We start from the raw sequence: 13238 nt of genomic DNA on the forward strand, positions 1-13238 counted from the left end.
AGCATGAAGAAAGACTGAGTCTAAAAGTCACCTGGTCTAAAAGATCTTGGAATCTTTACAACATTGAAAACCCCTCAAACTTTGTGATGCTTGGGAACTGTGTTGGACATGCCAATCCAGTATAGCTGGAAGAACATTGTTCATAGGCCTTCCAGGAGCAGATCTTATAAGGGCACAAGAAAAGAAGAGGGGAAAGAAAGTAAGAAATCAGCAGCAGGTGACTGATAGAGCACTCATAGAGTACCAGTCTCTGAAAGGTGATGGATGGAAAAAATCAATAGATAGAATGGAAGGATGGCCTCCTTCTATAAAATGCTCATTTTCAGCTACAGCATCCACTCCCTCATTAGTATCGCCCACATAAGCCTGAATTCAAAATATGGGTGTGTACACTCTACAAACTCACCCCTGGCATTTTACTTTAAAAAAACTACTTAAAATGGAAAAAAATGTAGTAAAAGTGAACATCTAAATTAGCTTTGAAGAGAAAGACATGCACTCACAAAATGTACCATGGAAATGAGGATGGTGTTGCCAGGCAGCCAGCAGCATTGCCTGGTGGCAGTGAGAGAGGAGAAAGTGCATAATGGATATTACTTATTTTTAAAATAATAGCTTTAAAATATAATTCACATACCATATAATACAGCTATATAAAAGTACACAGTTTAGAGGTCTTAGTTCAAAGCCATTTATTCATTACAATAATCTAGTTCCAGAACATTACTTCACTCCCCCAAAGAAGCCAATATCCATTAAACACCCATTCCACATGTACCTTCTCCTAGATGAAGTAACTACTAATGTACTTTGCATCTCAATATATTTGCCTATTCTAGACTATATTCATCCGTTTCTTTTGCCAATAGGTATTAAACCACAAACTCGGTGACTCATGAAGAAAATGAATTTATTTTGGTTATTAGTTCTGATTGAAAGGAGATGGATCGTATCTGATGATGACTTCCTTATCAGTAAGTGTTCCCAGGTGGCACAGGTGACAGCATTGGAAGAAACAGTGAGTGCCCATGCGTTTGTGTATCCTCCTTCCTTCTTATAAGCAACGAGAAATCCATCTTAGAGCCTCCACTCTAATACATTATCTAATCACAATCATTCACTCCCTGAAGACTCTAAACACTATAATTAGATTATGTTTCCAAACGCTTCATACTTCATGACAGGCATTAATTTCAATACATGAAAACCTGGAAGAACGCTCAAATTACAGGCAAATCAAAGCATAGGCATTTCATGGACTTGTACAATATGTATAACTTTCATGGCTTCTTTTACTTAGCCATGGTATGCTCAAGGTTCATCCACATTGTAGTATATATCAGCCCAGCATTCCTTTAAGATGAGTAACATTCCATTGTACAAATATGCCACCAAGAAATAGCATCAACTGGAGTTGCTGGTAGGTCTGAAATTCAGGGCAGGGCAGCCGTCTAAAAAATAAGGAAGAGTTAATGTTGCAGTATCCAGTCCAAAGGTTTGAAGCTCAAGCACAACCCTAGGCTTCTTTGGGAGACGCTAGCCTCTTCTGGTCTTTCATGAATTTGATAAGATTCAGTCACAATATGGAGGGTTATAAGCTTTGTTCAACTGCAATGATTAAATGTTAATCACAACTGAAAAATTTTCACAGTAATATCTACACAGGTGTTTGGACAAACAACTGGTTAATCATAGCCTGTCCAAGTTGCCATGTAAAACCAACTGTTGGGCAGCTCAGATGGCCTAGCAAGTAAATGCATTTATCATGCCCATCTGAAGACTTGAGTTTGATACACAGATCCCATGGTGAAAGGAAAGAACAGATTCTCCAAAACTGTCCTCATGATGCAATGTACATGTCCTCACACACAAACAGAGGACAGGGAAACACACACACAGACACACACAGACACACACACACACAGAGAGAGAGGGGGGAGAGAGGGAGAGAGGGAGGGAGGTGGGAGGAGATAAATCAAAATTTAAAATGGTCACAGGACACAGGATTGTTTACATTCTTTTGGCTTTCATGAATAAAGCAATTAGAAACTTTTGTGTACAAGTTTTTGAATGGATGTAAGTTTCCTTTTTAAATTTTGTATACATGAATTGAATTTTTTTCCCTTCATATATGTCTGTGTCCTGTGTGCATGCCTGGTGCCCTTGAAGGCAAGAAGTGGTCATTGGATCCCCTGAAACTAGAACTAGAGATGATTGTGAGCCACCATGCGTGTGCTAAGGATCAAGCCTAGGTCTTCTGGAAGAGCAAGAGGTTCTTCTAAATACTGAGATATCTCTCCAACTATGTGTGTTTTCTTTTATTTGTGTATGTGTGGAGGAGGGTATGTGTTTGCATGCACATGTGGGGGGTATATGTGCGCATGCATGTGGAGGTCAGAGGTTGAAATCCAGTGTCTTCCTCATATCATTTTCCATGTATTTCTTAAGATGGGATATGCTACCAAACCAGGAGCACACTGCCTAGACTGGCTGGCCAACAAGTTCCAAGATTCTTCTTGTCTCTATCTTCCCAGGTACATACCACCAACCCCAGCGTTTTATGTGGTTGCTGGGGACCTGAGGTCCACATGCTTTCAAAACATGCACATTACCCATTGAACCATCCTCCTCAACCCAAATGTACTTTCAATTCATTAGCAAATATGTATGATCTTTTCAAGAAACTGCCAGATGTTTCCAAAGTGGTTTCATCATTTTATATTTCCATCAACTGCATATAAGAATCCCAATTTCTCCACGTCTCCAACAACTGTTGCCAATATTGATTATAGCCATCTTACTGGATTTTAATTTGCACTTATTTGGTAGCTAGCTTCCTCGATTGAATGACTGACTGATTGTGGAAGAGCTTTTCTCTCTCTCTCTCTCTCTCTCTCTCTCTCTCTCTCTCTCTCTTTAATCTTTATTAACTTGGGTATTTCTTTTTGTTTCTTTTTTTTTTTAAATCTTTTTTAACTTGAGTATTTCTTATTTACATTTCGATTGTTATTCCCCTTCCCAGTTTCCGGGCCAACATCCCCCTAACCCCTCCCCCTCCCCTTCTCTATGGGTGTTCCCCTCCCCATCCTCCCACCGTTACCGCCCTCCCCTCAACAATTACATTCACTTGGCAGGAGCAAGGGCTTCCCCTTCCACTGGTGCCCTTACTAGGCTATTCATTGCTACCTATGAGGTTGGAGCCCAGGGTCAGTCCATGTATAGTCTTTGGGTAGTGGCTTAGTCCCTGGAAGCTCTGGTTGCTTGACATTGTTGTACATATGGGGTCTCAAGCCCCTTCAAGCTCTGTGGAAGAGCTTTTGACTATCAGTTTACCTATATTCACACAATTATTTCAATAAACTTTTCTGAACACATGCATGTTAAAAATTTTTGTGCACAGTGGCACATACCTATAACCTCAGCACTTTAGAGGCTGAAGCAAAAAGATTGTGAGTTTCAGGCCAGCCTGAGCTGCATAATGACTTCCAAACCATCCTGGGATATATAACATGTTTCTGTCCAAAAAATGATAATTTATTAGCCAGCAAAGTAGCTCAGTGGGTAAAGGCCCTGGCTGTCAAGGCTGGTGATATGAATTTGATATCCAGAATATACAGAGAGAACTGATTCCCTCAAGTTGTTCTCTGACCTCTAGTCCCAGGAGCTTGGTGCATGTACCTAAACACCCAGACACCTAGGCATGCAAGCACACACACAATTAACTTTGTAAATATTTATAATTAACAATGAACAAGACAAAGGTCTTAAAGAGTTCACAGTGTACAGAGAGTATGTATAGTGAGCACTTGTCTTCTTCAGAGCTTGTTGTCTATCTGGATTCCATTGCTTATGGGAGAAGCTCAACAGGTCCTGATGCAAAACAACTCCCTTTTGCAATCAGGACACGGGTATGTGATTTAGATAATCCACTAATACATTCCTTGAATTGGGAGCTGATGACCTTCCGCAATAATCCACAGATGCCTCCTTGAATTGGGAGCCTGTGACTTATGGCAATCAAACATGTTTGTTTGAGACTATTATGAACATGTACCATCTAGTTCTCCAAATGCAGGGTGTGCAGTTAGCCATTGCCCTAGTTGCTATGATCAAAGTTTGCTATTTTGCTCTGAGACCACACTGCCCCTTCAATAAGTGAGCAAACAAGTCCAGTTCTTAGAAATATAGGACTATTCCAACGCTGACTTTGGTTATAGGACTCTAAATCAACGTAGTCAATAATTTTATTAGACTTGCACATCAGTCTAATACTCTTTCTACCCAACAGTCTTGCCCTCTCTCCTTCATAAAACTAAGACTTACTTACATTGTAGTACCAACAGCTTTCCCAGACACCTTTAGGGTCCCACCCTATTTTCTGTCAGGGTTTTCTACCAACAAATCTGTTATATATCTCATCCATCTTGGTACCCACTACTCAGAGGACCTGAGTGTAATAGCAGATGTGGTAGTGGCAGTGGCTATTATGATGTTGGTGTTATAGCTTGGAATCTGATTCTCCAGCACAACCAGTGATTCTGTGAGCTACTTAATACAGTATCAGTACCTTCTTTTTGCCCCAAGTAGTTATCATTTTCTGTTGCTAACAACCAAGAACCTTTTGGATTATACAGAAAAAGATCAAACGTATCATATTATAACACAGCATGATAAGAGTTGGGAGAGAAGCCCAGAATTTGGGAGTGTAATATGATCTCTTGAGGGGAAAAGAGGATTTATTTCACTGTATGGCTTACAGTCCTTCACCAAAGCAACTGAAGGCAAGAACTGAAAGAAAGGCCATGGATGGATGCTGACTATTGGCTCAATCCTCAGGGCCAAATACAAATACCTTTCTTTTTTTATTATTATTATTAACTTGAGTATTTCTTATATACATTTCGAGTGTTATTCCCTTTCCCGGTTTCCGGGCAAACATCCCCCTAATCCCTCCCCCCTCCCCTTCTTTATGGGTGTTCCCCTCCCCATCCTCCCCCCATTGCCGCCCTCCCCCCAACAATCTAGTTCACTGGGGGGTGCCCAGGGGTGATGCCACCCCTATTCGGCTAGGCCCTCCCACATTAATCATTAATTTAAAAGAATGTCCTACACACTTGCCTACAGGAAATCTGATAGAGGCAATTTCTCAATTGAGGTTCCCCTTCCCAAATTACTATAGGTTGTGTGAAGATAATGAAAAAGAAAAAAGAAAAAAATTACCATACTTTTAAAAACAAAACCAAAAACATCATTTTGTTTCTTTTAAAACAAATATTACAAATAACATTTCCTGAAAGCTAAGGATAGAGGGTGAATTTTATAAAATTCATAGCCAAAACTGACCATAGATTAATATACTCAATGAGAAAAATAATTCACTCACTGTTTAGTAGGAAATTATGCATTAAATTAAGTGAAACGGTATAGCTTGAAATACAACACATTAAGAAAAAAAATCTAACATTCAGATATAATGTGCTAAGGAGGCAAATTTAATATAGGTTTTGTTCAATAGTTTTGATTGGTTCTATTATTCAAGTTGGAATAAGCCGAAGAGTTCATTAACATAAATAATATTAAAACCAACCTTGGCTGAGAACATACTCTATGCCCAGTGCTACTGTATAACTAATGTGATACTTGAAATGCCCTCATCACTTAGAAGCTATGACAGGCTCCAATTTTAGATGAGGAACTGAAAGTCCAGAAGAGTTGATAGACTCATCTACCCTCAAATGGCTCAGAGAGTAGAGTTGAGATTCGAACCCAGGAAGTCAGGCTCTGGTATCTGGGTCCTAGTCACTTAAACAGAAAATGGTATTAAAAATGCTCATGTGGCTTGCAGAGAAATTTCAGTAATGGCTTTGACAATTGCAAGGATATTAGCCAGGAAAATAAACACAACTTGAGAAGGACAAAGCTCAACACAAGCTGAAGTGCTTTCCACACTGTACATCTTGTCACAGTACTATGCTCCCAACAACATAACTTGCTCCCAAACCCAACTACCATTCAACATCAATGTTCTACTGTAAAATGACCATTATACTCAAATTTAACGGTATATGGGTGGGTGTAAGAATTTGCCCACCTCTTCCAACCTGTCTGGAAAACTTTTCTGCCTTATTTTCTCCTATATCCCTGCAATTCAAGTCTAGATTTCTGCCATTTGGTAAGATTCAAATTCCCTACCGTTTTTCTTTAGAACAATTAAGCTTCTACTGTCTGCTGCTAATTCTTTTGATATTTAAACTGATCTCAAGAGTACATGCTTTATTTCCCTAATTAGCCTCAAGGATTTCCCATGAGCAGTGAGAGCCGTGCCATCCATTATGACAGCCACTATCTACATGTGCCTATGTAAAATTCAACTAAGTGCCATCCAGTAAAATGAAAATTGCGATTCCTCTATCACATTAGTCCCACTTGAAGTACTCAGCAGCCACATGTGTAATTTCGTGCGGGTACAGAACATTTCTACATCATAGAAAATGCTAGTAGACAAAAGCAGAGTCTGCTCCGGCTCTCACAGTTGTAAGTACTCTTTCTGTACTCTCCCTCTAAATATTGCTTCCTTTGAACGTAAACGAGCACAAACAGGGCTTTTTCTTTTCTTTTTTTTTTTTTATTAACTTGAGTATTTCTCATATACACTTTGAGTGTTATTCCCTTTCCCGGTTTACGGGCCAACATCCCCCTAACTCCCTCCCAACCCTCCCCCCATTGCCGCCCTCCCCCAACAATCACGTTCACTGGGGGTTCAGTCTTGGCAGGACCAAGGTCTTCCCCTTACACTGGTGCTCGTACTAGGATATTCATTGCTACCTATGAGGTCAGAGTCCAGGGTCAGTCCATGTATAGTCTTTAGGTAGTGGCTTAGTCCCTGGAAGCTCTGGTTGCTTGGCATAAACAGGGCTTTTCTTAAACTCGGCAAATTCCTAGTCCTAGTACGCCAACAAGGAATTCAGAAGATAAATCTCAAAGGTAAACATCACTTCACACATATAATCGCATCTCAAAACCTTTGTCTTTTTTTTCAATTCTCATCCTTCCTGACCCCTCTGTTACATTCAGCATTATGAAGAATAGACACTTAAATTTCCTCAAAAAATTCATCTTTCTTTGCTTCCCAGGCACTGTAACCACAAAACAATGGCCACTGATTTACTTACTACGTATCCGGGTGTCAACTACTGCCCAATATCCTTTAGATACCTCAACCAACATATCAGGGAAGAACTATTACTATAAATCCAAAAAGTTTTGAAATCTGAAACTTTTTGCACACCAGAAGCATTTAGGATTTGAAACATTTCAAATTTCAGATTCCAAGATTGGAGATGTTTAACTCATAAAGTCTACCAAACTATTGCAAAATCCAGAAAACTATGAAATATGGTCCCAAGTATTTCAGAAGATACCCTCCCCGCATTATCTCCATTTCATAGATGAGGTATCTGAAGTTCATAGTTCATTTGGATTGTCAAAGTCACTGCAATAATGGTACAAAGACACACTCAAACCTCTTCCAAAGTTCTTCAAGTGAGTCACTACAAGATAAATAAATAAAAGCAGGCAGGTGGGCTATGAAAAGCAACACCAAAGACTAGAAATAATCTATGCAAAACTGTTTCCTCATTTAACCCTTTCATATCCTTCCAGTAGGTTTTCAATTGTTTCAACAGTTTGGGGAAGCCAAAGAGAATTACCAAGTAATGGAACAATAAACAAATTAAACATAGTCACAGTTGGTCTAGGAAAGGAAAGATCACACCTCCGATTGTCCAGAATTACAAGAATTTTCTTGTAAGCCCTTTACATTAAAATCTGTCCAGAGCAACTCAGGGTGGTGATCCAAACACTCTATCAATGGTCCTTTTTAATCACACAAGAGACTGCATGTTTTTGGTTCTCTGTTTTGCTCTCTATATCTGCAACTATGGCCAAGATCTAGTGAGACATGACATATGTGCTGGAGGAGTTGTTGCTCAGGCTGAAGCTCTCACCTACTTCCCAGTGTTTCTCTTTTTTCACCTTGTTTGGACAAGGCCTCTCTTCTTTCAGTTGCTGCACTGCATATTCCAGGCTGGCTGCCCTGTGAGCATCCAGGTGATTCTCCTCTGAACATCTCTTATCTCACTCTCACTGTAAGGATGCTGGGGTTACTCCTGTGCATCGCTGCAGTTGACATTTTTTTCATTTAATTTAATTTTTTAATTTATTCACTCTACATCCCACTCACTGCCCTACTCAGGGTCACCTCCTCTCACAGTCCTTTCCTCTCTCCCCTCCTCTTCTCCTCTGAGTGGGTGGGAGCCCCTGGGCTCCTCCCCAACCTTGGCAATTCAAGTCTCTGTGAGGCTAGGCACATCCTCTCACACAGAGGCCAGACAAGGCAACAGAGTCAGGGATAGCCCTCTTTCTAGTTGTTCAGGACCCACATGAAGACCAAGCTGCACATCTGCTACATATGTGTTGGGAGCCCTAGGTCCAGCCAGGGAATGTTCGTTGGTTGGTGGTTCAGACTCTGAGAATCCCAAGAGTCCAAGTTAGATGATGTAGGATGTCATATACCTGAAGGCAGGTACAAGATAGAATGAGGCCTGTTATTGGATGAAAAGAAAGGATGGGCGGGAGAAAAGTTTTAGAGAGGAGAAGGAGACTGGAGGAGACAGGAGAAGCAGCGGAGAGAACATGGAGGCTGATGTTAAGATTCCACGCTGTACCTTTACAGGTTGTTATGAATGTTCTTAAGGATGGATGTGTACAGGGCTTTGTATGTTTAGGTGGGCAATTATATCTTATCAGTTGGATCAGAGGTTATTGTATTGTGTGTTCTTTCTTGTGGCGATTTAAGCTTAAGAGAGTATGTGGTGGCTGGTGACACTGGGCTGCCATGGAATTGGGATGTATATGTCTGGCATGGTGGCAACCTGCCTTGGGAACTGGATGGGTAGAGAGATTGTTGCCAGGCTCAGAGAGAAGCCATTGGCAGTGTGATATGGGATGGAGCAAAGCGGGTGAGAGGCTTTGCTGACTGAGATGAAGATATCTACCAGATATCTTGGGGCACTACAGTGCCAGGTCTAGTATGGGGTAAAAGAAAGATTTTTTTAATTTTATAGCAACAAGGTGACTCTGTTGGTTTTCCTGTGGAGTTCCTATCACCTTAGGGACCTGCAATCCTTCCTCTTATTCTTCCTTCAGTGTCCCCAAGCTCAGTCCACTGTTTGGGTGTGGGTATCTGCATCTGTGTGAGTACAGCTGACTTTTTATGAGTTCTGGGAATTGAACTTGGATCATAAGGCTTTATCCACTGAGCAATCCCATACACACACACACACACACACACACACACACACACACACACACACACACACACACAAACACAAAAACATAAACACACACACACCACCACCACCACCATCACCACCACCACTACCACCACCACATACATAAGAAGAGAGACAGAGAGAGCATTGCAGAAGTAGGACAAGGGGCCACCAGTTCTTTGCATTCATCTGTAAGAAGTAGAAGCTTGGTTATGCAATGTGTGCACAGTCATTAACTCCAGCAGCTAAGGCTTACAATGCTCAGAATACGTTATAGAAGCCTGGGGAGTTGGATGGATTTAAAAACTTATTATTTTTTATAGGAAAGTAAAGGACACGGTTACTATTAATGGTTTCTTCTCCCCACATCCTCAGTTTCTGTGTCCTGGTATGGAATACTGAGTTTGACCTGCTTAAGGATACCAACAAAACAGGATAATGTGAGACAGTAGTAAATATGTGAGGGCTTCAGCCTGAGCACCAACTCCTCCAGCACATCCCAGTCATGTCTGACTAGGTCTTGGCCACAGTTACAGATACAGATCCCAAAACAGAACCAAAGAGATACAAACAACCTCTTGTGTAATTAAAGGGGCCCCATTGATGGAGTGTTTGGATCACCACCCTGAGTTGTTCTGGACAGATTTTAATGTAAAGGGCCTACAGGAGAAAACCCAATTCTGGACAATGGATGGTGTGATCACTCCTTTCCCAAACCCACTGTGGTTATTTATTGTTCAATAACTTGGTAGTTGTCTTTGGCTTCCCCAAACTGTTAAGAGGATGGAAAATCTACCAGAAGGGTCTGAAAGGGTGAAAGGAGCTCGAGACAGTTTTGCATAGGTATTTTTTTTCTGTTCTTCAGTGCTGCCTCCCATCTCTCAAGCACTTCAGTTGAGGGCTATTCAAGCTGTTGTCTCCATTTTACAGATAAGTATTTGAAGTTCAAAGAATTTGATTTGTTCAAAATCAGCAATAACAGAATTAGGACTACCAGCCAAACCCCTTTGAAGGCTCTTATGAATCATGACAAGGTCAAATAAATAAAAGACAAGCGGTTAAGAGCACTTGTAGCCTTTGCAAAGAACCAGGGTTCAATTCCTAGCACCCACCATGGTGGCTCACAACTGCCTGTAACCCGAATCCCAGGGCATCCAGTGCCTTCTTCTGGTTTTTGTAGGCACCAGGCACAGATGCACATGCAAGTAAACCCCTCATATACATAAAATAAAATCAGTAAATATAAAAATATTAAAATTAGAAACAGATGGGGCAGGCCATGGTCTTTCTACAACAGAAGTCGTGTTGGCTACTTCTTCCTTTAGGTTTCTTTAGCTTCCTCACTTACTCTACCGTGTTGCTTTCTTCCTTTGCAAGTTTTTCTTTATTGCATTGTGTATGTGTGTATGCGGGATGTGTGTGTGTGTGTGTGTGTGTGTGTGTGTTTGTGTGGTGTGTGTGTATGTGCGTATGTGGTGTGTGTTTGTGGTGTGTGTATATGTGGTATGTGTATGTGTTTGTGTGGTGTTGTGTATGTGGCATATGTGTATGTGGGGTGTGTGTGTGTGTGCATGCACTACATTGTGCATGTGGATGTCAGGGGACCAATTGCTGGAGTTGGTTCTCTCCTTACACTATGTGGGTTCCAGTGATTGAACTTGGGTCCTCGGGTTTGGAGGCAGAGTAGAGTTACCCACTAAACCATCTTGCTGGCCCTCTGAAGATTTTATTTTTTAAAGTTTTATTTTTTATTTTATGTGTATGTGTGAGTGAGTGTCTTCCTCTATGTCTGTGGTGTGTGTATGTCTGATGCCCAGGGAGACTAAAGAGGATATCAGGTCTCAGGGAACAACAGTCAGGTGTGAACCACCGTGTAGATGCTGAGAACTGAACTCAAGTTCTCTGCAAGGACACAAGTGCTGTTAACCATTAGAGCCCTTAGATTTATTTTGTGTTTTGTGTTTTGTGTTTTGTTTTGTTTTGTTTTGCATGCATGGTAGATGTGGACAAAGTCATTGTATATCCAAGTCTCCTCAAATTCATGTAACTGAGTCTGGCCTTGAACTAACTAACTTCCCTACTTCCTCCTCCTAAGTGCTGAATTTATAGGCATTATGTAATCTTATTCCTGACTTCCTTTAAATGCCCTTGTCTCAAACAAGCAACAGTTTCTTCCAGATTCAGGCTTGACGGCCACACAATGAACATTAAAGAGCACAGAATGGAGTGGGTGTTGTGGTATATACCTGTCATTCCAGCACTTGAAAAGTGGAGGCAGAAGGGTCAGGAGTTCAGATTTAACCCTGGCAACATAATAATAGCAAGTTAAAGGCCAATCCAATATACATAAAAGCTGTCTCAAAAATAAATGTGCATTCTTCATAAGGTTGCCGAGGAGGCCACCGAACATAAAGCCTGCATAACACAACACATGGAGACAGTCAGGAATAAATGATAGTAATTAGTATTCTGTAAACTGACACTTCTGCACATCCATAGTTATCTGAAGACTACAGCCCTTGCTTGTCTTATCTGATGATTATCTGAAAGCATTGTAAAAGCCAAGATTAATCAGAGAGAGAGAGAGACGGAATCATATTTGGTCATATTCTGTTAGGTTTATTTCATTGTATTCTAATTCTTTGAGAATTAAGACTTCATCTACATCACTCAGGGTCCTGACAGGAGACAGATGGCACGCTCAAATTATAATTAGTAGAAAGTTTAATGAAAGGACTATCTATATGGTTTTGGCAGAATAGTAAAGCCAGGGAGGGGATGGCAAGGGGTGGGGGAAATAACTTGGGACTGCTTCTATTCTCTGTCCAAAAGGAGAGAAAGAACAGCTACCATTTAAAAAAAAGAAGTACATGTAGTAATGAGGATTCCCATGAGGAGAGATATGACATTTAGTTCTGGTACAATAGCCAGCCATTGGCAATCCTGCAAGGAGAAAGGCAAGAATGAACAGGACGACCACAGTTCCTTCCTTCTGATGTCCTGCCAGGGATTCCATTGCTCAAATCTACAAGAAGCCAGAAAGAGAAAGAAACTCACTGGTGTATAGCTTCTCTTCCCTAGATACTGAAAGGGTTGGAAAGGGTAAACAAAAAAATGTATGATACATATGTGTTCAACCCAAATATATCCAAGCCAGCATACTGCATCCCTCTTACCAATCAAGAGAGAATGGACTACTATTTTGTATAAAGCTAAACTTGACTAGTTTATCACTATACAAGGAGCAGGGACTCAGCCCTTTGGAAATTCTGTAATAATGCAAAATGCAAGGTACCAGGATGTAACTGGTTTGGGTAGACTTATCACACCAACTAGACACATTTGTCCCAGTCATGTGTGATATGTGTGTGCATGCCTGTGTAAGTGCAGGTGTTTCCACATGTATGACAGCATGTGTGTGGAGGTCACAAGACATCCTTAGGTACCTTGTTAGAGGCAGGGAGTCTTCGTTGCTCACCACTTTGTAAGCAAGGCTCCTGTCTTGTCTCTATCTTCCATTTCCCCATAAAAGAATAGGAGTTACAGATCGGTATACTACTATGTCAGGCTTGGAATCCAAACTCAGACCCTCATGCTTGTACAGCAAGTGCTTGCCATTTTCCCAGCCCTCAGGCACTGTCGATGACAGGATGCTCTTGTATTCCTCATCTTCATATTGTCTTCACTTCCCTTTTCTCATTGACAAGGCCAAATATTTTCAATGTGTTGCATTTTTAAAGTTTTTGCATTTTATTTCATTATGTATTTTGCCTGCATGTATGTGTACCGGGTGCATGCGAAGACCTCAAAGGCCAGAAGGCATCAGGCACCCTTGAGCTGCTATTGGCCAGTCATCAGATGCCATCTGGGTGCTGGGCCTTGAACTCAGGTTCTCTGCAAGACAAC

At 41.0% G+C, this 13238-nt stretch overlaps 1 protein-coding gene across 1 annotated transcript in view; it reads right to left on the minus strand.

The window, feature by feature from the left end:
• Positions 1-677: 677 nt before the first annotated feature.
• The window catches only part of Trmt2b (tRNA methyltransferase 2B), a 126238-nt gene continuing 113677 nt past the window's right edge, over positions 678-13238 (minus strand). The window contains 1 exon segment of the mRNA XM_087601120.1: positions 678-1451. Coding sequence (XP_087457246.1) covers positions 1340-1451 — 112 coding nt within the window. The 3' untranslated portion in view covers positions 678-1339.

Source organism: Rattus norvegicus, chromosome X (assembly GCF_021556685.1).
Source record: "Rattus norvegicus strain SHRSP/BbbUtx chromosome X, alternate assembly SHRSP_T2T, whole genome shotgun sequence".
In the NCBI taxonomy this organism is placed as follows: domain Eukaryota; kingdom Metazoa; phylum Chordata; class Mammalia; order Rodentia; family Muridae; genus Rattus; species Rattus norvegicus.